Here is a 23,417-nt window from a genome sequence, read left to right on the forward strand (position 1 = left end):
AAGGATTGTAAGAGTAGAATAAAATCTTTTTCTTTAATATTTAACAAAATGGTATATTTTCTTTTGCATTTTCAAGCATCCTCTGCCAAAAGATTTCCATTTATTTCTGTCGCTTTTTTGGCAGCCACTAATTGAACAAACTAAGACCACTCACTTTACCCTCCGCTGACCGAAAAAACCAAAAACATAACAAAACTCTTATTTGCCTGCCAGGCGACCAACAATTGCATTAATTATGCGTGCAGTGAAGTCTTTTTAGAAGTGAAAATGCTGGCAGAAAAGCGATGGAAAACGTTGGAAAACTGCTGCCAGAAGGTGGGGAAAATTCGGGGAGGTGAGATTTGAGCGCTGCACTGTGGCGACAACAGCAATTCATCTTTGATGGCGAATGCCGGCAAAACTCATGAACACCCAGACCCCGGAGACAATTTGTGCGTGCAAAATCTGGGAATTCATTTCTTTGTTTTGCCATCGCCGAGTGTTTGCCTATCCAATAAGTCTCCGGTGGAGGCGACGTGGTGGACGGGGAATCGACCAGGAGAGGCCCGGTCCCGTGAAGAGGAGCAAATGCTAATCTTGATAAAAATAAACGCACTCGGGCACGTTGATGCACGGGAAAAAATAAAAACAAAATTATAAATGCGCACAAAAATATTTAATCATTTATTAAGGATCTGTTTTTTTTTCATATATAATCTTAAATATTAAGGCAAATAAATAAAGAATTCGTAAACCAAATTAAATTTAAAGTACCTACTTGTAAATGTATTTACAAGTTTAAAAATCCGTAAAATAATTGTACAAAAAAATTATGTTTATTGTGAACCTATTACTTAAATATTTTTTTCTTCATGATTAATAAAAAACTTATTTGACGTATAAATTAAATATATTTAAAACAAACAAAATTCGTTAAAGTTATTAAGGTTATTTGCTTTTATTAATGTTAGAAGAAAAAAAAACTTTTGATGCCTGAATATTTTTTTCTTGACCATATTTGTTCCCTGTGTAAGGGGGCTGCGGGAAATGCTAGGACGGCATCTCACGTTTTTCGTCGCATTTTCAATTTGCTTGGCATTTGCCTTTTCCCTGGCCATTGTCAGTCAGCTTGCCCCGCCCCTCGCCCCCGACGCCCTATTCCCCCCTGACTAAGTGAATATTAATATTGACTTTGTGTGCTCTTCGCATAGTTCACAAAAGTTTTTCACCTTTGATTGCTCGACTCGCTACCCAGCTTTTCCAGCTTCTCAGCTTGCCGGCTTCCCTGCTATATTTCCCTGCTTGTGTCCTGAACCCTGACCTCACCTCAAATCCACCCCAGATTCCCGCGACCCCTCGATTGCCATTTGTGGCCTTTAAAGTCAATGGCATGCTCAGCGGTTCTTTTCGTGGAAAATTTATGTGCAAACTTTATGCGTGGCGCAAAGAGTCCTTCCTTTTTCCTTTTCTCGGGGAACTCTCGCTATTTCTATTATCAGCATTTGTTGCTCTGCTCTGGCGCATTTCGTTCTTTTTTGTGGCTCTGACATTATTTTCCCATTTTTATGGCATTTAAGTTCAAATGAGGAACGTGGGCTAAGGATGCGACACCCTAGATTCGGGTGTCACTGCCTGGGAATTTTCCCAGGAAACAAGCTTGCTCACCTGAGCCAAAAAAAAATGTAAGCAGACTCCCACAATGTCAATATAATTAAATGAAGCTTATAAAACTGAAGAGGATGGCGGAATTCTCGAGGAGGAGGTGGCAAACTGTCCTGGGAAGCACATACAACTTTGTTGATTGGATTTTTGGTTTAGCTGCAGTCATAAACTGAGTGGAAAGTAGGAGAAAAATCCCGGAGAGAGACAAGCCTAAATGAGATGAGCTTAAAGCTGTAATCCTTGAAAAAGACTGTCCTTGTGGGGTTTAAGATTAATTGATTAAAGATATTATGCAGGTTTCTTGGCTATGAACAGCATTATAAAAATAATGATTTTTCTATTATTTAATTCGTTGAAAAACTTTAAACTAACATTAATTGTAGATCAGAAAAACAGGACTCTTGTTTACTATTGTTTACATTTTAGAAGTCTACATAGTTTCCATTTTAATAAAGCTATAATCTCCATTATTTTCGTAAGAATCTGTACTGTATTGTATATGTGTTTTTAAGTTTATTAATACATTTATTTTTAACACAGCAAAATAATATATAAAACATACTGGAATTTAATAAAATCCAGAAGTAATGAAAAAAATCCATAAAAATTACCCCCTTTTTGTCGATATCGCTTGCACTTTTCGTTAGTTTCCTGACAGGGTTAGTTAGCCTTCATTTAATTAACCCATTAAGAGCAGCCCGCTTCGATCTCTTTGGTTTTCCGTTGAAAAGCGAGCATCGCATCCAAAGTGCAGGCCACAACTTTCGACTTGTTGGCCTTTGACAGGCCCCGAAAACCATTTCCAACAATCAGCCGCCTACCCCTCCTCGTTCCGCCAAGTTTGCTTTCAAAATATTTGCCACAATGAATTCATGCCTGTTTGTGTGTGGAACCTACCCCCTTTTTCCACTTGTAGGCCTCCGCCCCTGGCTCAAACATTTCCTCTTTTTTTTGACGGCAAAGGAGGGCGCACAGGGGGTTCGGTTCAAAGTTGAGTTCGCTTGGCGTGCGAAAGTTTATTAAAAACTTTGTGTGCTTTTTGCAAACAAACACAAACACACTCCCTCTACCGCACACACACACAAACGTATATTTTTTTCTTTTTGCTAAAAGGAAGAAAACAACAAGAGCAACTGCCATGTGAAACTTAATAATTCACACGGGAGTGAATTTTTCACAATTTTCACTTTTTTCCACCGCGGAGGTTGGGGCTTTTTTGCCAATTTTATTGAAGCGTAAAATATGAACCAGAATCACAAACTGAATGAATGAATGAATGAAAGGATGTTGGGAGGAGGGGCTAGGGAGGGGGAATTTCTCTGTGAGCTTTTAACTTTTGTTGACATTATGAAACCTCAAAAGTTTGCGTTTTGCTCTTTATTATTTGTTTTACAGCTAGTTAAGGTTATTGTTGCCAGTGTGTGTGTGTGTTTTGAGGGGGGCAAAATGAGTTAAAGGGGTATTTTATTCTGCTTCTTCTCGGTCCATTGTCTGTGCTTTGTATGCAAATCAGAGTACGAAAGACAGGCACTCTCAAGTGGAATTGAATGGCTCACTCTGCCCCTTCCACATTCCCATAATTTGTTAATTACTTAATTGAGTGTTGCCGCTGGGCAAATATGTAATTTAAGTCAGCTATATGCGATTAGTTGAGAGTGGAGGGAATTTCGATTCTGTGGGTTGCCAAAAATGTATGCTTAAATGATATTATCCCATTGAAAATTTCCTGAATCAGGTTCTGAAATTTCAGCTTTCAGCTTAATATTACCTAAACTAAATATCTTAACTATTTGAATTCAGATTCAATTTATTTCCCCTTAAATTGTTCTATTAAACTGGTATCTGAGAATTTAAGCCAGCTTTTTGTCTGTAAAATTGGCTTACAATTTCAGCAAATTTTCATGAATATGCATTTAGAATTCTATACTTTTTTTTGTTAGCCTGGGGCGGTAGCTCATCATGGCCATAACTATTAGACGGTCCGACTGCATTATGCAAAACTTATAAACCATAAAATGCAGCCGACTGGGCCTAGCCCCCCCTTACACCCCTCGTCCTTCTGATCCTGTCTGGTAAGTCAGCAAGTTTCGAATGCAAAGTTGTCAGCACAAAAAAAGTTAACGCCAGGAGACCTAACTCTCTCCCACTTTATTTCTCTGTCTGCGTCTCGACTTTTATGAAATATTAGCTACCAACTTATGCACATAAATCTTGCAGTGTCGTAGAGAGAGACTCTTTTGCCGCAAAAGTTTTCGTGAATTTTCCGAAAAAAATAACAAAGAATAGAGCAGTTCCCGAAAAAAAGGTGTGAAAAGAATGGAGCAGTCGCTGAGTCCTCTTAGATATCGCATTTCAAAATGCAAAGTATGTTCATTAAAATATACGCTAATTTGCAGTGCTCAAGTAACTTTGGTTTGTTTGAAGTGGCAGTGAGATTTTATTGTGGTTACATTTAAATAATGTTGATATTTCACAGTTTATTATTTTGCCAATTTCTTTGAATACAGAATAATTTATTCGTATTTTTTAACTGATTTAAAACTTTATAGGCGGAAAAATCTGTCGCTACCATTGTAGTTTCTTTTCATCTGATAACGCATGGTCTTATTAATTATGCATTTACTTAATTAATGGACATAAATAACAAAATTAATTTCCGTAATCGAACCGTAGAACTTTAACCATATGTCATTATTTATTTAGGGAAATTTCTGTAGCGCTATAAAGCTCCGATTAAATCTGTTTAAAATGTTAAGCCCAGTTTTTTGCTTTCTATATTTTTCAGCAGAGCCTCTTCAGTTGCCAAGATGTCCGACAGCAAAGGGTGGTAACATTTTGGCACCACAAATTGGTCAACAAATAATTATCCAGACGAGAGGAAGAGCCCCCAAGTAGTCAACACAAAATGGCTGACCACACAGAGGTGACCACAACGACAAGGAGGAGGCCATGGCAAAGTGGACCCATTCCAGTGCTGCTCCTCCTCCTGATATGTGTGATCCTGCCCCGGGAATCCTCCGCCTTCTGCCCCTCTAAGTGCCAGTGTTTGGGTGGCGAGGCCAATAGTAGAGCCCTATGCGTGGATGCCGCTTTGGAGGATGTGCCCATCCAACTAAATCCCGAAACTAAATACATAAACCTAACAGTGAATCGGATACGGAACCTGGAGTTCTCCCTGCCCTTCTACATGAAGCTGGAGATCCTGGATCTCTCACAGAACATCATCGAAACGCTGGGCTCGAAGAACTTCGAGTACCAGTCGGAGCTGAGAACCCTGAATCTCAGCAGGAATTTGGTCAGCTCCCTGCACAAACATGCCTTCAAGGGTCTGACCAATCTGCTGCTGCTCGATCTCAGCTTCAATCGCATCGAGACAGTGCATCCCACCGCCCTCAGCGATCTGGCCTCGCTGGTGGAACTGGATCTCACGAACAACAACATCGTCAGCCTGGAGGACAACTCCTTCAAGGGCATGAACACCCTGGAGGTTCTCGTCTTCCGGAACAATCGATTGCTCGACGTTCCGGCCAGCAACCTGTGGCACCTGCATGCCCTCAAGAGTCTCGATATGTCGCTGAATCTGGTCGAGTTTGTGCGGAACGACAGCTTCGAGGGCCTGAAGGAGCTTCTGGCCCTCAGCCTGCAGGGCAATGTGATGAGCGAACTGGATTTGAGTGCCTTCGAGGGACTCATCTCCTTAAAGCATCTGGATCTGTCCGATAATAATCTAACGGTAAGTGATTATATTCAGTAGTGGGTTTATTATTCTATGTTGATATAGTAAAACAATGGGAAAAACACTAAAACATTGTTTAAATATAACAATTAAAATATCAGATATTTTTTTTGGTCGCAAAAAATTTAAAAACGAAATATATTTTGCAAAATATTTTTCTATAACAAGTAAAATTTCTTCTTTAAATAAATCCTCTTTTAAGAAATCTAAAATATCACTTTTCTAAACGAAAACTAAGTGTGAAATGGCACAAGCATTTTCGCACCAGGGCCGCAGGCAACTAGCATTGCTGGTCTCATAAATTTAGACACTTTGCCAGGGCGAAATCCTGTGAGCAACACTTTGCCAAAGCGGATTTCCCATCCCCTCTCATCCTCTCAACCCCTCACAGAGGACCCCGTCTAAGTTCGTCCTTCCTGGAGTTTAGCTGAATTTTGCATACGCAAAATTAATAACCATAACTCGTTGTTGCTGTCCGGTTCGCACACACCCATGCGAATGTGCGGATAGACCAAGGATACACCACGCACTCGGCATTCGAGGAGTCCTTTCGGCAGGCCATGTCCTTTCTGCTATTTATGCATGCAAACATGTCCGTGTTGCCTGATTTTTGCCGCCTCCTCCGCCGCTGTGGGTGTTGTTGCACACTCTCTTTGCTTAGGCCCTCGGCCATTTGGCCAGCGTTTCTCCGGGTTTTGTTAAATGCCGCCTGCTTTTCAGCTTTCCAGCCCCCTTTTTCCGCACTTTTCCCCCCGAGACATGCATAAACTCGTTGCCCAGCAACTGAGCCAGCTTAAAGCTGCTTAAAACTTTACGAGCAGACAATTGTGTAGAAATTGTGAACCTAAATTGAGCGAGGTCAAGATAAAGCTGAAGTACAGACGAGATATCGAAGAAGAGAAGGAAAAATGTATGTAGTCCCGCACTCAAGTGCTTAAATTGCGAAAGAGTTTAGGATTAAGCAGGAAGACAGATATATTTTATACATTCGAATTCCAAATATAACTGATAAACACATTGGATTTGGAAGAACTAAGGCGAAAAGTGAGACTTTAAAAAAAGGCTTAATCAAGTAAAAATGTTTAGTTAACTTTTTCCTACCAAAGTCATTTTAATTTAGTTCCCCAATATTGCCAATCAAAAGTCACCCATGCTGTGGTTCATTTCAAGCCCTCGCCTTGGTCTTTAAATTGACCAAACCAAATCATTAGGACACACAGTTTGTAGGTGGTGCTGCCAGAGGAGCGGAACTTTCAGTTGAGTTGTGCAAATCCCCTGCTCAAAGGTGAAATTGCATGTCCTGGCTGGTATCCCTATACCACATTCAGAAAATGGAAATGGGTAGGGGGATGAGAAATGCCCCAGTCTCCAGAAATGCGTTTTTATGTAATCACAGACAGCCTGTACACAGAGAGAAATGGCTGTCCTTTTTTAAGATTTTTTTATTTTTATTTTTATAGATAAAAATTTAAATTTTATTGCTATGAATATGTTTTGAAATTTCCAGATTAAATCATTGAAGGTTTACAATTATCCTTTTGCAAATTTAATAAGATAAAGAGGATGGAAAATACTTTTCTCTGTAGCTGCAACAGCAGGACCCGTTTATGCAAACTGATGGATGCAATGCAACCGAGTCTAGGACTCCAGATCGCCTCCTTTCGGTCCGTGTGGCTGGGAAGCAGTATTCCCGTATACTTTCGGTCGTTAGGAGGGGATAAAGTGTGCGTGTGTGTCCTGTCTGATGGCTAAAAAGGACTTTCTAAGCAGGTGCAGCAGCAAGAGCAAAAGCAACCGCGCGTAGTCAACGGCAACTGACGGTGCGGAGGAATTTATGGCGCTCGGAATCAGTTCGAAACTACTTAAAATACCTTTTGGCATTTTGTAGTTGAAATATGGTCGGTCTGCCACCCACTTTTCCACCTACCCCTCATCTTCTCTTTCCCCCAACGAAACCCTTTATATTTCCAGGAAGCCAAATCTCCTGCTGCAAACCTGTTCCGGTATTTTCAAATGGCATTCTTTTTCCTATTGGACAGATTGTTGTTTTATTATGCACAGAGGATATATCCACCGTCAGACATTCTGCCCCATTTTGGCATGCGGCCAGTGCATGAAATTGTTGTCTGCATCTGCATAGTTTTCTGGAAAATAGAGGGGGGTCTCGAAGGGCAGCAGTCTGCAGTCTGGAGTCTGGAGGAACAACTCATGAAGCATGTAAAATGCAAAGGTTGAATATGATTTATGAAGTGCGTTGAGTGGGCAGTTTAAACAAAGGGAGGGGCTTTTGTACTAACAGAGTAATAAAGCTTACTCAGTATCAGTTTCGTGTACAGGTAATTGGTCCTGGAAATTAGTTTGATATTAGCACCTCACTTATATAGCACTTTTCTGACTTAAATAAAAATATACATTATTCACCAAATGGTTTCTCAATTATTTTGCTTAATTTCCAACACATAAAGGGAAAAATTGAAATGAAATTATTATTAAATGTAAATATTTCGCACAATTGACTGATCATTCTAAATATTCCACATTTTCTGTGCTTCCCCAAATTCATTTGCATATTCCATTTTCACTTGTACAAACAAACTAATTTTTATTTCAATAACACACGTTGAAATACCTAACGAACAATTTTACATTTTCATAATTCAACAAAAATATTTGCTGATGAATGGAGAGAGATGTGTCTGTTTGTACTTTCTGTTGTGGGTTATGATTTTGCATTAGGTGCATAAGTATGCACAAACATTATTGCACTCAACTCTCAGATTAAACGGAATAATTGCGAAAATATTCGAAAGCATAAAGTTTCAATAAAACCATATTTCGCATTTATTTTTGTTGCGAGCGTACATCCGAATTAATTTATTTGCATTTTTTCACAAACTTTTGTTTGTATTTTGTTGCATAAATTTTGCGTACGGCTGCACAACTGCAAATTTTACGTTTTTTTTGTCTGAGAATTTTCGCAGGCGTGGTATGAAATGCTTTTGGAAGTAAAATATATTACTCGCCTGCAGATTCATTTACTGATTCCCTTTTACAATTTCTTGGCAATTAGCTTTCATTCTCACATTTCCAATACAGTTTTCCAATCGGAAAGGAAATAGGAAATTAAATTGAAACAAGAAAGGAAGCTACCTTCGGCCAGCCGAAGCTTATATACCCTTGCAGATTCAGCGTTTCTATTTTTGAATTTTGTTTTTAAAGAGTCAAGAATTAAAGCGCCTACTTCCTACAAAGTAACAATGAATTTTCTTATATATCTTTGAATATTCCTATGGGAGCCTTAAGATATAGTGGTCCGATTCGGCTCGCTCCGACATATGTACTACCTGCAATAGAAAGAAGACTTTCGGGAAAGTTTCATCGCGATATCTTTAAAACTGAGAGACTAGTTCGCATAGAAACGGACAGACGGACAGACGGACAGACGGACCGACGGACAGACGGACAGACGGACAGACGGACATGGCTAGATCGACTCGTCTAGTGATGCTGATCAAGAATATATATACTTTATGTGGTCGGAAACGTCTCCTTCACTGCGTTGCAAACATCTGACTGAAATTATAATACCCTCTACAAGGGTATAATAATACCCTCTACAAGGGTATAAAAATCAAAGTCAATATAATTTCACTTTCTTTTCTGGGTCTCGTCCAACCCTTTCTTTTTTCACAGTTTGCACTCACGCCCTTTTCCACGCTCCAGAAATTGCTGGAAAGGGGAACTGGCGAGGAAAAGCCTTTTAATTAGTCCAGCAGTCGCCGGTTTTCCTTTGAGTGCAGTGCCAACATGAAAACACCCACAGAGAGAAGAGGAAAAAAATGCTAGGGGGTTGCAGTATAAATAATGGGGGCTAAAAAAGTGTTGCCATTTGGTTAAACAATTGCCCGGCATGGCCTACATTGCGTATGCGTAATGCCTTTTAATTTTCAGCCATTTTCGCTGCCTTATGAGCTTTTGGCCAGCATTTGAATTCATTTGCCACACACTTGGCGCCCTTCCTCTCTTAGCTCTTCCCTTTTTTCCTTATTTTCCCGCTTTCCCGGAGTTTTTCCCCCCCACCCAGAAGTTCATTACGTTATCGCGGAGTGTGTTCGTGCCCGGACGCCCGGCACGTAGCTTCCGACACGCTAAGGAAGGGAAAATTCGGGAAAATCGGTGAAAGCAGGGAGAAAGGGAGACGAATGACGAATAAAGGGTGAGTGGAAGGTGAACACAAGTGGCAGCCAAAATTACAGCCAAAAGCTTTTGGCCCTCTTCCTCCGAAAACGAAAAGGAGGAAAAAAGAAGGAAACCTCTTCTTTTATGCATGCCACACTCTCCTCGAAGCTGTCTCGGTAGTTGTAACAAATTCGTTGCAAGATTGATTTTATTGCCCCCTGAAAAGGGAAAAAACACAGACGAATTTGCTGGGCAGCGAGTGATGGAGCAGGAAAAAAAAGAAACAAAAAACAGGGAAAAAGGGGAAGTACATGACGCGCGTTTCCGTTTCCGCTGCAGTCGCTTAAGCAACGCTTTTCTATTGATTCCCTCCTTTTTTACTGTTTAGTGCTCATTTTTTTTGGATTGAAGGACAGCGCTTGCGAACCGCAAAACGTTTTTAAAGTTGAGTGGCTTGCATTAATATTTGATAGTTTCTAGCTGGGCCAAACTTTTCATTTTAGTTTTGAATGCTCTCTAAATAAAACGCCACTTTTTCGCCTTTTTATTGCAGATGGTGCCCACACAACAGCTCTCGAAACTTTCGAACCTCACCTATTTGAACCTGGGCGGCAATCGGTTTTCCCAGCTGCCCGCCGTCGCCTTCCTCAACCTGTTTCATTTACGCGAATTGCATTTGAGCCGACTGGACTATTTGCAGCACATCGATTCGAGGTAAGTTCTCGCCCAAAACTTTTGCCCAACCATTCAACTCGGTGATCCCAAGTTCGAGTGAAAGTGGGTCAGATGAAAACGAAACTATTTTCGTCTTAGGACGAGCTAACAATAAACAAGACACCAGCCTTAGAGGCTGTCAAGCTGTCTGAAACTTTAGAATCCTTGAGGAGTTCGCAGCTAGGAAATAAGAAAGTAATTTGCAACACATTGTTTTCGGCTTAAAGTCAAGTGAAAATTAGATACCCCGATATATATACACTTTTACAGCAAGCAAGACAATAAAGTAAATAACTATACTAATAGAGTATTTATAATCCATATTTTACTTATTACCATAGTTATAAAAATCACTCATCAACCTTTCAACTCATTCGCAATCCATTTTTGGTGGTTTCGAATGTTTGTGACAATGATTACATCATCCAGAGTATGGCTTATTATGGCTGCAATGAGATATCTTTCCATTCCTTTAAACGTTTGAATTGTACCTATTACAGAACCAGGTTTCTCAAGGGACTCATACTGGGATTGGTCAGGTTTTTCAATGCAGATTTGATCAGGCTCTAAAGGCAATTCAGTATTCGCATAGCAGTTATCGAATCTCCTTAAATTTACACTTTGAATGCCCCCAAATACATCGGTTACATTGTAGAGGAAAGCGTTCCATGTCGTCGGGGGACTCAAGTTCAGTCCCATGCAGATCGGTGCTACTAGAACTGAAAGATTTGGATAGTACGATGAAGTTATCATTACAAGTATTTTCTTTTCACCTGATCTTGGCAATTTATTAGCCAGCTTAATCACAGCTATATTATTCTTAATTGATGGATAAGATGCGAACTCGGGGTGCAGGTGAAACCATGCTACATCATAGTTAACCAAGAATCTAGATTTTACTTGTCTGCGGGAAACAAAAATATAGATTAAATAGATTACTGCATTTTTATCCCTATGAAAGCTACTTACACTTACAGTCAGGACAAATTCTTGAAATATTTAAGAAATTATTACATGGCAATCAAGCGGAATAAAAATACCTCTTGTGATTAGAGCTCCACTGAAATTATGCTGGAACAGTGACAACTCCCACAGGCGCACAAGAACCTTGCTGCCCCAATCACTTATGCACTTCTCAGTCAAAAGCCGCGGCTCGGACTCCAGCACGTTATTGGCTATCCATAATTTGAACCTATTTACATCCGTATAGACGCCGTGGCCAGAGCAGTCCCGGTCTCCACGGCTTACCACGCCATACTGAACGAATCTACTTATTCCCCGGTATGTGGTGTTCGCTGCCAGCGGACCTCCAGAATCGCCACGACAGGTGTCTTTCGAAACACCGCATTCCGACTTTAATGTCAAGCTAACCGGTTGTGTTTATCTCGGGATCCCGTGTTTCAAAAAATTTTATAAAAATTCGTTTTATTTATTTCTTTTTATCTCTTGGTTCTGTTTGGACTTCACGTCGTGTGACTTGTGCTTTCGTACTTGGACTTCATTAACGCATCGCGTTTGCCGGCCTCGCCTGCATTGGCTGGCCGGCCGCCCTGCTGGTCGTCATCATGTCTGCCGCTGATCAAGATATTAATGTCCCTCTATGTGATCATGTTATGAATGTGGATAGTTGCGATGGTTCTTCGTCTCCCAATTTATTTATAACTGATAATTCAAATGCCAGTACTAGCAAGGAGTTTTCAAGGTCGTCTAGAGGTCGTGGTGTAAGGGTGACCTCCGTCAGGTCCAAGGAAGCTAGATCACAGAAATTTGATCTTGAACGCAATTTATCTATTGCTGATACTTCATATTCATCGCTAGACAATTTGAAAGACGTTCTGGAAGCTTCGGCGGATACTTTGCTTAATACTGAGAAAGATTTTGCTTCTCAACATGAATTTGATAATTTTAATGAAGGAATACACGGTGCAAGCACACCTGGACATTCCACTACTTCAAATCTACAATTCGTCAGTCAGGAAGTGGCGGACCAGTTGCGTTGCGAATCCGTCAAACGCATAAGAAAGCGAAACAAGCTTGACCCTAACCACAGTAAGGATGCTTCATTTGGACCAATTATTAAGCGCTTTCGTAATCTTAAACGCAAGGTTCACTTGGAAATATTTGGATCAGAGGACTCGGAATCTCCTGGTGAAAAATATTCAGGTCATGGAAACAACTTTGCCCTCTTATCGGATGAAGACATTGAAAACCCACTCCCTAATGATCGTATAGACACCCAGTCTCCTCCATCGGAGCCCCTAAACTCCTGCCAGCCCCCTGTGACTAGTAAGAGTACAATAACTTCTAGCAATAGTGGTGGAATTTCCCAAAAGTCAAAGGGTATTTCTGGTACTCCTATTCCGTCGTCTAAAGCACCCAAATCTGAACCACGTCCGCCCGCCTTTGTGATAAAGGGTGTTACTGATGTCAAGCAACTTATGAATCTGATCAAGGCCACCACAACCAATATAAGATTTAAGATTACTGGACCTGCTACAGTGAGGGTATCTCCTTTCGATGGTGATACATACAAATTAGTTCAACAACTTTTGTGGAGTAATAATATTCCGTTTAATTCTTGGCAATTGAAAAGTGATCGATCTTTCAGGATTGTCGTCAAAGGCCTACATTCGTCTACGGATCCTGAAGATATTAAAGCTGATTTAGGCGCCGCTGGGCACGTTGTCCGCAATGTTTATAATCCCCCGGGTAAGAACAATGGTCACAGGCCCAATATTTTCTTTGTTGAGCTAGAGTCATCGACAAATAATGTCAAAGTCTATGACATTAAATCATTGGCTTATCAGTCAATTACTATCGTCCCTCCTGAACGCCGAGATGAAGTTGTTAGATGTTATAACTGCCAGGAGTTTGGACACACAAAAACATACTGTTTCATACCTCCCAAATGTGCAAAATGTGGTGGTGATCATGAGTCTCGAAGTCCTGTTTGCCCTGCTACGTCTCAGGATCAATTTAAGTGCATTAATTGCGGTTTTAACCACAGTGCAGGATACCGCAAATGTCCAGCTTTTCTAGAAGCAATTGCTCGTCGCAAATCGGGAACAATAAAAAAACAACCATCAAATAAATTTGTACCTGCCCCTCTTCCTGCCCAAAGTGCTTGGGGCCCAGCTTTACCTTCCCCGGCTATTGGATCTAGCACTTCCAAGCCCATGCAACGCGTTACTGAGCCTCCTCCGCCTAGTGCTGGCTTTGAAATACTTATCTCCCGTATTGACCAGATGATGTCAATGATGTTGAAAATGATGGAACTTCTTATGAACCAGTTTACCGGCAGTTCGCCTTCTGATGCGTCTAAGATCAGGAGACATGTCTAGTTTAGGCATTCGTTTATCATTTTGGAACGCCAATGGTGTCACTGGCAAAAATCTCGAGTTAGAGCACTATCTTACGGCTAATTCAATTGACGTGATGCTAATTAACGAAACGCATTTTAACAGCCGCTCACATTTCAGAATTTTTGGATATGATTTATTGACGGCTAATCATCCCTCTGACCGTCTTCGAGGAGGTGCTGCTATTTTAATCCGCTCTCACTTGCAGTACTCCCCTTACAGTACCAACTCTACTGTAAAATGTCAAACTGCTGCAATTACCTTAAGCACGGACTTGGGAGACATCGTGATTGCTTCTATTTACTGCCCCCCCTCCTTTTTATGGACTGCTCAAGATTTTGGACAACTTTTTAGCGAATTTTCAAACCGTTTTATCATAGCTGGCGACTGGAATGCTCACAATCAATTTTGGGGTTGTATCCGCTCTTCACCCAGAGGTGTTCAGCTTTTAGATTTTATTACGTCTTCAAGTCTGCAAGTCTTAGCTACAGGAGGACCAACTCACTTTCCTTCTGATGCAAGGCGAAATCCAACGGCAATCGATTTTGCTATTTATAAGGGTATCTCGTCCAACTTTCTGACTGTACATGAATCTCATGAACTTAGTTCTGATCACATTCCGCTTGAAATACTTTTATGCGCTTCTACTTCACCCCGACTTACAACACCAAGGCTGCTGTCTCGTCGGGCTAACATTGGACGTTTTAGGGATCACCTTACAATCCTTATTGAGAATGATGAATCTGCTGATCTGAACTGTCCTCTGGATATTGATACAGCTGTTAGTGACCTTACTCTAAAGATTCAATCTGCCGCTGCCGCATCCACTGCTATCGGTAATCGCCCTGCTGTTCCACAGCCAAATAATGCCCTTTCAAACACCAGAGTAACGGCGCTGGTTAGGCAGAAGAGATCACTCCGGCGACGCTGGATGCAAACGCGTCATCCACAAGATTTAGCAATATTTAAAAGAGCTGATACTCTATTAAGAAAAGCACTTTATGATGCTAAGTCCGAATTTTTTGTCCGGAAACTTAGTGCTATCGATCCGGATGCTGATCGAGGCTTTGAACTGTGGAAATGCACTCGCGGGCTTAAACGGCAGCCTCTCCAGAAGTTTCCCTTGCATCGATCGGACGGTACCTGGGCAAATAAAGATGATGAAATAGCTAAGGAATTCGCTGATTCTTTGGAAGAAAGATTTAAGCCTTTTGATTTGGCCACAGATGAAGAGACTGCTATTACAGAAGCCTTTGATGATGTTCCCTCTGGTCTAGCTTCTCAAATTTTACCTATTGAAGCAGAAGAAGTTAAAGACCAAATAAAGCGACTGAAGATGAACAAAGCCCCTGGCCATGACAGCATTGACGGAAAAGTAGTTAAAGCTTTGCCAGTAGCAGCTATTTCGTTCCTTACGCGTATCTTTAATGCTATGATTGTTCTTTCATATTATCCGGAGCAGTGGAAGCATGCGAATGTTGTTATGATCCCCAAGAAAGGCGTCTCTCCCCGCTGTGCAGATTCTTTTCGGCCTATAAGCCTATTGCCAACCTTCTCTAAGATTTTTGAGCGAATCTTACTAAAAAGGCTTTTTAGTGTTCATGTGTTTCAGAATGCAATTCCAAATCATCAGTTTGGTTTCAGGAGTCTGCATAACGCTGCTGAGCAAATGCATCGCGTTGTCAACCATATCCTTAAAGCATTTGAGGCGAAAAAGTATTGTTGCGCAGTATTCCTAGATGTCAAGCAAGCCTTCGATCGAGTCTGGCACTGTGGCTTGCTCTATAAGCTGAAACCCATTCTTCCCCTGACATACTTTGATCTCCTTCGCTCATTTCTAATTGGTAGAACCTTCCAGGTGGATGTTCGAGGATCCAAATCTGCCTCAAGGCCTATTCTTGCTGGAGTCCCTCAAGGAAGTGTGCTGGGTCCTGTCTTGTATACAATATTCACCTCGGACCTTCCGTCGCCCAGAGGCAGGAATGTTTTAACAGCTACCTATGCAGATGACACAGCATTTCTGGCGACAAGTGCTCTGCGAAGAGAGGCGACAGATATGGTGCAGGACATGCTAAATGAGTTTGAGGCCTGGGCGTCGAGGTGGAACATCGCAGTTAATCCTGCCAAGTCTCAGCATGCCACCTTTTCATTGAACAGGCTGAACACTTATCGCCTAACCTTAGACGGGACTCCAATAAAGCACTCGGACACGGTTAAGTACCTTGGGCTCACTCTGGACAGGCGGCTTACCTGGAAGCAGCACATTGTGGCAACCTGCGCTTCAGTAAGGCAAAAAGCGGGGAAAATGAGATGGCTTCTTCGTCCGGGCAGTGGACTATCGATCACGGCGAAAACCCGGCTCTTCAAAGCAACCTTGATGCCTAGTTTACATTGGGGTATACACTTCTGGGGCACTGCCTGTAACACTTCTATAAAAAGAGTTGAATCCTGCCAATCCAAAATTTTAAGACATATGATAAACGCCCCATATTATACAAGAAACACTACTATTTTTCGAGATCTCAAAATTAATCCTGTTTGTAAATCTATCACCAATTCTGCCACTCGCTACAGATCAAGACTCATCTCCCACACAAACAGACTTGCCCTCACACTTTCCAGACCTATGAACAGAAGAAGACTAAAAAGATTGCACCCATCTGACAATTGGATACTTGGACGGCACGCTTGTGGGAAACTCATTCCAGACTTAGACGCCTAGACTGCAACACTGCTAAACTTTTGTAACCAATCTTTTTATTCACTTTTTGTTAATTTTTATTTTTTTTTTTTCATGGGTGAAAGTGAATTGAGTTTCACATAACACTCTTCAATAAATATTTGTTATGCATATCAAAACGAAACACCGCCCGCGCAAATATTGTATTCGCAATCGTTCAGCCGGGAGAGAGTTACGCTTTTCAGCCGATCACTTAACTTGTTTTCCTCTGTGACACCCCAGCCATAGGCCGAGAAGGTGTAGACTCCATCTGATGTAACGTCCTCATCTAGGATTATGCATATCGGACGGATAAACTCTGAAAAATTAGAAGTATTAAAAAATAATAATTGTTGAGGGGTGAAGTTAGATTTATTTTAAATATATTAATATTATCTTAAGAATATTCTTTTGGAAATTTCAAGTCGATTTTATAGATTAATCTATTTATCGATATTTATTTTCTTTTTAATTTTGTACAGCAAAACGGCCACAATTATTATTGATAATGAAAAATATTTTAATATTTTTAAAACTTTTTTTAACACGGCAAAAAGTTTACTTTATGACGTTCTTATTGCTTGCTTTTTTTGCTTACCATTGAAAATCACTTCTCTGTACAGTTTAAGCAGAGCTATGTCAGAATAGCCCGAATGTGGAAATCCGGGATGATTTATAGCCCTAGCGCCTAGACGCTGGACGTGTGGGCAATCCTCAGCAGAGCATGATCGGTCTATTTCTCCCAAGTGTACGTTTCTAAGGCGGTTTATAGATCAATCAATTCAGCGGGATACAAGTTTCGAGTGGTACTTACACTTCAGTAAAAGTTTCGAAACAGTGTGCAGCCGATAGAACGTATCCTACGATAAATACAGGATAATATACAATCCTTACTTCAATACCTACTAATTTCCTCACCTTTGTGTATAAGCGTTCCACCACACAAAAATTTGCTACGATAGTACACGCTTGCCATAAAAGGAGCGGAATACTCGTAGCTCCCGTTAACTATTCTATAGGTTAACAGCTCTGGACCAGCACATTCATCGTCCAGGAGCTGTGATAACCCGCCTTGAAAAAGCACCAACGCGATAAGAACTAACGAAAGAAATCCGCACATCTTCTCCGTTCAAGTGATGATCACTAACTAAATAGCCAACATACTGATTAGTATCAATGTAGACCCCAAAAAATTGGAAGAGAGATTAAAAGCTTTTAGGAACAACCATATTGAGTATCTCCCTTATCTGCGCCCAAAGAGATATGTTTTAAAGTGAAACATATAAAAATGAAGCACACTCAAATGAACAGCCCGGTACTTTAATCCAAAATAAATTCATGATTTATATTTTAATGATTATATTTAATTCAACCTTTCAACTCATTCGCAATCCATTTTTGGTGGTCTTGAATTTTTGTAAGGACGATTACATTATCCTGAATATGGCTTATAAGTGCAGCAATGAGATATCTTTCGGAGCCCCCTATCGTTTGCATAGTACCTATCACAGAGCCAGGGGTCTCATAAGGTGCATACTTCGATTGGTCAGGCTTCTCGATACAAAACTGATCGCGTTGTACAGGCAATTTAGTCTTCGCAGAGCAATTATCGATCTTCTTTAAGTCCACCATTTTAATGCCCATAAAAGCGTCATTGAGACTGTAGAGGAAAGCGTTCCACGCCGTTGGGGGACTCAAGTTCAGTCCCAAGCAGATCGGTCTAACAAGATCTTGAACTAAACGAATTTTCTATTACAATACAGAGTTTTTAGGATTGCTTATTGTTTACCTGATCTTGGCACCTTGTTGGTCAACTTAATAACAGCAATGTTATTCTTTATTGATGGAGAAGCTGAGAACGCAGGGTGCAGGTGGAACCATTCAACATCATAGGTGTGCAAGTATTTTGATTCTACTTGTCTGATTAATATAGATAATATATAATATAGAATCAATTAAATTCACTGCATTTATATCCCTATGACAGTTAATACTTACATTTTAGTGACACTTGAGGGGAAAGCACTTGCAACGGTCAGGACGAATTCTTGTAAGTTTAAGGAAACATAAGATAGTGATTTAACTGGATAAAAATACCACTTACGGTTTGTGATTAGTGCTCCGCTGAAATCACGCTGAAACAGTGACATCTCCCACAGGCGGATAAGAACTTTGCTACCCCAATCACTCCTGCAGTTCTCGGTCATGAGCCTTGGCTGGGATTCCAGCACGGTGTTGGCTATCCACAATTTGTAAGCACTTACGTCTGTGTAGACGCCCCAGTTTTTGCATTCCCCATCACCGTAACTAACTACTCCATGCTGAACGTATATAGTTTTTGCTCGGTAAGTGGTGTTTGCTGCCAGCGGACCTCCTGAATCGCCGTGACAAGTGTCGCCCGTTTCACTGCCCGCGCAAATAGTGTTGCCGCCACGGATGTACGGGCATTCTCCTCGGTCCAATCGGTAGAGTGTGACGGTCTTCAGATGAACACTTACCTTTTCAGTCTCCGTTTTACCCCAGCCGTGGGCCGAGAATGTGCTGGCTTCATCTGAAGTTGCCTCCTCATCGAGAATGATGCAAATCGGTCGGATATTTTCTGCCAAAAAGGGAAATTAAAACATTTGTACAATTTTGAAATTTGGTACATTTCAAGAATAGAACAAAATAAAAAAAATAAATGAGTTAAAGGTGGAGCTATAAGCGATTATTCAAATTCAAAAATCCGACCGGAATAATTTGGAGGAGTTTTCTTTGTGTGAATATTCTTACCGAGATTTTATTTACTTACCATTGAACCTCACTTCCTTGTCCAGTTTTAGCAGAGCTATGTCATGCTCAAACATGTTTTTAAAACCGGGATAAGCGATAACCTTAGCAATACGGTGCTGGACATGCGGGCACTGGGTCTGTGAGCACGATCTGTCGATCTCTCCCAAGTGAACGTTTCTAAGAAATATAGTAGAAATAACAATCTAAACTTCATGTAGACTAAAATTTATGAGTGGTACTTACATTTCCTCAATATATTGGACACAGTGAGCAGCTGTTAGAACGTAACCTACGAAAAGTACGAGTTAATAAATATCCCCGAGCTTAATAATCCTCTCCTTACTTTTATGTATAAGCGTTCCACCACAAACAAACTCGGTCCCATTGTAGAGGCTGGCCATAAATGGAGCGACATACTCGAATCTTCCGCCCACTACTCTGTAGGTTAACTGCGTCAGACCCCCGCAATTGTCGTCCAACAGCTCTGAAAATGCACTTTGGGAGAGCACCAAGGCGATAAGAACTAACGACACGAAACCGCACATCGTTTCCGTTCAACTGATAATCACTGACTAAGTAGCTGGCGTTCTGATCACTTTCCAAGAGGACCCAAAACCAAAACAAAAGAAAGCTCGAAAGCTTTCTCCAGACACAATATTGAGTACTTTCCCATTTCAAGCTTAAAAACACAGTGTTTTAAGTGAGAGATCTTTAAGGGTACTCATATAGGAAAATCTGATCTCTTTGGACCTGATAAGTAATCTTAAGTACGAATCCGCTCGTATTATCTGTTAGATTTTTTAATCCAAAACAAAAACCACGTTTGATAATTTATTTGATTTCTTATTTATAATAAATATAAATCGCATTCATATATCCTTCAACTCATTCGCAATCCATTTTTGGTGGTCTTGAATATTTGTGAGGACGATTACATCATCCTGAGTATGGCTTATCAGTGCAGCAATGAGATATTTTCCGGCACCCTTAAACGTTTTAATAGTACCTATCGCAGAGCCAGGTGTCTCATAAGGTGCATACACGGATTGATCAGGCTTCTCGATACAGAACTGGTCATGTTCTATAGACAATTTGGTCCTGGCAGAGCAATTATTGATCCTCTTTAAGTCCACAATTTTAATGCCCAAAAAAGCGTCATTGAGACTGTAGAGGAAAGCATTCCACGTCGTTGGGGGACTCAAGTTCAGACCTAAGCAGATCGGTTTTTCAAGATCTTGAACTGAAAGATATTTTTATTACAACGAAGTTCCCAGTCATATCTTTCTCTTACGTAATCTTGGGATCTTCTTAGCCAGCTTGATCACGGCTATGTTATTCTTTATAGATGGTGAGGATGTGAACTCGGGGTGCCGATGAAACCATTCTACATCATAAAACTCGGAGTATTTAGTTTCTACTTGTCTGCGTTAAACAAAAATATAAACATAATTAGGAAAAGGGAAATATATTTAAAAGAGTGTACAATATTTATCCCCGTGAAAGCTACAACTTACATTTTAGAGACATTTGAGGGGAAAGCACTCGCAGCAGTGAGGACGAATTCTTATAAATTTACAAAAATATTAATTAGTGATTAAAGGGTCTAGCATTGCTACTTACGGTTTGTGATTAGGGCTCCATAGAAATTATATTGAAATAGTGACATCTCCCATAGGCGGATAAAAACTTGACCTCCCCAATCGCTTCTGCATCTCTCAGTCAAGAGTCTTGGTTCTGATTCTAGCACAGTATTCGCTATCCAAAATTTGTAGGCACTAACATCTGTATATATCCCACGGCCTGTGCAGCCTCTTGACCCGTGGCTTACTACACCATACTCTACGAACACAGTTTTACCTCTATATGTTGTGTTCGCTGCCAGTGGTCCTCCAGAATCACCGGTACAGGTATCTGTATGATTCCCGCCAGCGCAAATTTTACCCGGATGGCATTTTTGTCGGTTGAGAATGACGGACTTCAGTTGATCACTTGCCACGTAATTCTCAGTAATACCCCATCCATAAGAAGAGAAGATGTCGATTCCATCGGATGTTACCTCCTCATCAAGGATAATGCAAATCGGACGCATTTTCTCTGAAGATGAAAAATATATGAATTTTCCTGAAATCAGGAACCTTTTTTTAAGCTTTATTTAGCTTACCACTAAAACTCACTTCAGTGTCCAGTTTTAGTAGAGCTATATCATCACCGTTCCCTTTTTTGAAACCGGGATGACTTATAACTTCACCAACACGACTCTGGACGTGAGGGCATTTCGATGGCGGACACGATCGGTTGTTTTCTCCCAATTTGACGTTTCTAAGACAGTTTAAACAATAGTCTTTAAATTAATCTGTACAACAAATTTCCTAACAGTACTTACACTTTATCCAAATCTTGAAAACAACCTGAATTAAGGTGGAATACAGAAAGTATTACTTATTAAATATTCATAAGTTGAATATCACTTTTCTCTCTTACTTCCTTGTTCAAACCTAGCACCACAACGAAATTGAAAACAATGTGCAGCCGATAGTACGAATCCTAAGAACAGGTTAACTTGATAAATGGCCCTGATTTTATATTTATTTTTCTTACGTTTGTGTATAAGCGTTCCACCACACAGGAATTCGGTACCATTGTACAAGCTTGCCATAAATGGAGCGGTATACTCGTCGACCCCGTTCATTATTCTATAGCCTATCCGCTTTGGACCATCACATTCATCGTCCAAAAGCTGAGCGAAACCATCTTGGAAAATGATCACCGCGATAAGAATTAACGTCACAAAACCGCACATCTTTTCCGTTCAAGAAATGATCACAAAATAAGTAGCTGTCGTACTGATCACTTACATCAAAGACCCAAAAGAATCCGCGGAGAGCAAGAGAGCTTTTTACATACACAGTATTGATTACCTCTCTTACGAACAAAATAATCTTCACAAAATTTCCCAGAAATCTATAGTATTAACAAGATGATAATCAAAGTATTAATGGAAATAAATATATAAAGAGAGCTTTTAATATAAACAAAATCAGTTTGATTTCCTATTTTATACGGTAATGACTTATAAATACTTTAAATGATTCTCCTGACTTTAAATGGGCTGTATTTAAATTCAATTGTGTAAAATCTGAGCTCTCTGAACATTTTGGTGAATTAATTTTGCCGCGTACTCAGCTGCAGAACTAAGCGGCAGACAAATCATTATTGCTCAATGCAATCAATCATGCCTAATACGCTTTTGGTAATAAGATGCCACCACACACAAGCCCTCTCAACGAAAGGGGCGGGCGGCAATGGGGGGCGTGGCAGGGAGAAATGCTTGAGCTCAACTCGAGCATATGTTAATTCAATAATTCCGGGCAATTTTCATATCAAATCAATGAACGAGTCTCGTCGTCTCTGGCTTCCTTTGAGTTTGAGGCCATGTCAATCAACCACCGACAGTGGAAGAGGTAGCAATATATGGTGGATATACATCAGCCGCATGCCACGCCCCCTCTGGGCGACATGCCGCTTTACAATGACATTAACATGACTAACATGACAAGCGATGAACGGAGAGGGGACTCCCCTTTGAAGGAAAGGGAAAGCAGACAGCATCGTATGCCTTTTAAATGAGTTTAATTTGGAATTTTCGTTTGATTTTCTTGGCCCAAGTTTGGCTCGGGCTTATCCTGCACCCCCATTTTCCCGCCCACTTTCCCAGCACCCCCCTCTATTGGCCTTTGTAATTGCTTTTGCTTTTTGTTCGGCTTTTGTTTGGTCTCTGTCTCAGTCTTGTGTAAACTTTTCCCTCTACATTGTTCGCAGACTGTTGAAATTGTTGCTCAATCTGCACAAACACATTTACATATGACTGTATATGTATACAAGTACTACGTGGTGTGTCTGTCTGTGTTGACTGATTTGCAAACTAAATTCGTGTTTGCCTTGACTGACTGACGAACAAAAGATAACTGAAATTCGCTGGATTTTGCTTCCTTATGCTAATTTTGTGAAATTATTGTGTGCCTGAATAAAATACTTTGCAGAACTATTACAACATAAAATAGGTTACATTTTTTAGAAATTCCTCAGGATTATTATAAACAAAATATGACGATAAATATTTTGGAGTTTGTGATTTTGGCAAATTTTAAAAATAGGGGTAGTATGGTTTATTTATACGCGTTGTACATGATAGGTGAACGGTAAGGGAAAAATTCAAAATATTAAAAGGGGCTGCCAGACAAATTGTTACCTTTACAAACTTCCACCATTTGCACCCTTAAGGAAAAGGCGAAACATT

General features: G+C 40.5%; 4 protein-coding genes across 4 annotated transcripts in view; 1 reads left to right on the forward strand and 3 right to left on the reverse strand.

Annotated features, from left to right (window-relative positions):
• The window catches only part of Fili (Fish-lips), a 96,210-nt gene that overhangs the window by 65,293 nt on the left and 7,500 nt on the right, over positions 1–23,417 (forward strand). The window contains exons 3-4 of the mRNA XM_070212392.1: positions 4,427–5,374; positions 10,110–10,270. Of these exons, the coding sequence (XP_070068493.1) occupies positions 4,547–5,374; positions 10,110–10,270 (989 nt within the window). The 5' untranslated portion in view covers positions 4,427–4,546. The remainder of the gene's footprint in view (positions 1–4,426; positions 5,375–10,109; positions 10,271–23,417) is intronic.
• On the reverse strand, positions 16,483–17,572 carry LOC108063407 (CLIP domain-containing serine protease B10-like). The gene is made up of 4 exons (XM_044393021.2): positions 17,267–17,572; positions 17,163–17,208; positions 16,947–17,104; positions 16,483–16,667 (listed from the first exon to the last, which is right to left on the reverse strand). The coding sequence occupies exons 1-4, from the start codon at positions 17,466–17,468 to the stop codon at positions 16,483–16,485; spliced, it is 591 nt and encodes a 196-aa protein (XP_044248956.2). The 5' UTR covers positions 17,469–17,572.
• On the reverse strand, positions 17,676–19,677 carry LOC108063410 (CLIP domain-containing serine protease B4-like). The gene is made up of 7 exons (XM_070213015.1): positions 19,464–19,677; positions 19,364–19,409; positions 19,140–19,297; positions 18,453–18,947; positions 18,347–18,395; positions 18,138–18,268; positions 17,676–18,084 (listed from the first exon to the last, which is right to left on the reverse strand). Exons 1-7 carry the CDS (start codon positions 19,663–19,665, stop codon positions 17,717–17,719), a joined length of 1,449 nt encoding a protein of 482 aa, XP_070069116.1. The 5' UTR covers positions 19,666–19,677; the 3' UTR covers positions 17,676–17,716.
• LOC108063408 (uncharacterized) lies at positions 19,990–22,081 on the reverse strand. Its single transcript, XM_070213644.1, has 8 exons — positions 21,719–22,081; positions 21,602–21,664; positions 21,504–21,528; positions 21,282–21,439; positions 20,741–21,214; positions 20,635–20,683; positions 20,412–20,542; positions 19,990–20,360 (listed from the first exon to the last, which is right to left on the reverse strand). The coding sequence occupies exons 1-8, from the start codon at positions 21,918–21,920 to the stop codon at positions 19,990–19,992; spliced, it is 1,473 nt and encodes a 490-aa protein (XP_070069745.1). The 5' UTR covers positions 21,921–22,081.

This window comes from Drosophila takahashii, chromosome 2R (genome assembly GCF_030179915.1).
Source record: "Drosophila takahashii strain IR98-3 E-12201 chromosome 2R, DtakHiC1v2, whole genome shotgun sequence".
Classification (NCBI taxonomy): domain Eukaryota; kingdom Metazoa; phylum Arthropoda; class Insecta; order Diptera; family Drosophilidae; genus Drosophila; species Drosophila takahashii.

Coding starts and splice junctions, on each gene's coding strand:
- LOC108063407 (XM_044393021.2), bottom strand. CDS start 17,468: ATGTGCGGATTTCTTTCGTTAGTTCTTATCGCGTTGGTGCTTTTTCAA. Junction 17,209..17,266: donor TGGAACGCTTATACACAAAG/GTGAGGAAATTA, acceptor TATTTATCGTAG/GATACGTTCTATCGGCTGCA. Junction 17,105..17,162: donor TTCGAAACTTTTACTGAAGT/GTAAGTACCACT, acceptor AAACCGCCTTAG/AAACGTACACTTGGGAGAAA.
- LOC108063410 (XM_070213015.1), bottom strand. CDS start 19,665: ATGTGCGGTTTCGTGTCGTTAGTTCTTATCGCCTTGGTGCTCTCCCAA. Junction 18,396..18,452: donor CGGAGCACTAATCACAAACC/GTAAGTGGTATT, acceptor TAAACTTACAAG/AATTCGTCCTGACCGTTGCA. Junction 18,269..18,346: donor CCCTCAAGTGTCACTAAAAT/GTAAGTATTAAC, acceptor TATATTAATCAG/ACAAGTAGAATCAAAATACT.
- LOC108063408 (XM_070213644.1), bottom strand. CDS start 21,920: ATGTGCGGTTTTGTGACGTTAATTCTTATCGCGGTGATCATTTTCCAA. Junction 21,440..21,503: donor TTTCAAGATTTGGATAAAGT/GTAAGTACTGTT, acceptor AAACTGTCTTAG/AAACGTCAAATTGGGAGAAA. Junction 21,215..21,281: donor CACTGAAGTGAGTTTTAGTG/GTAAGCTAAATA, acceptor TTTCATCTTCAG/AGAAAATGCGTCCGATTTGC.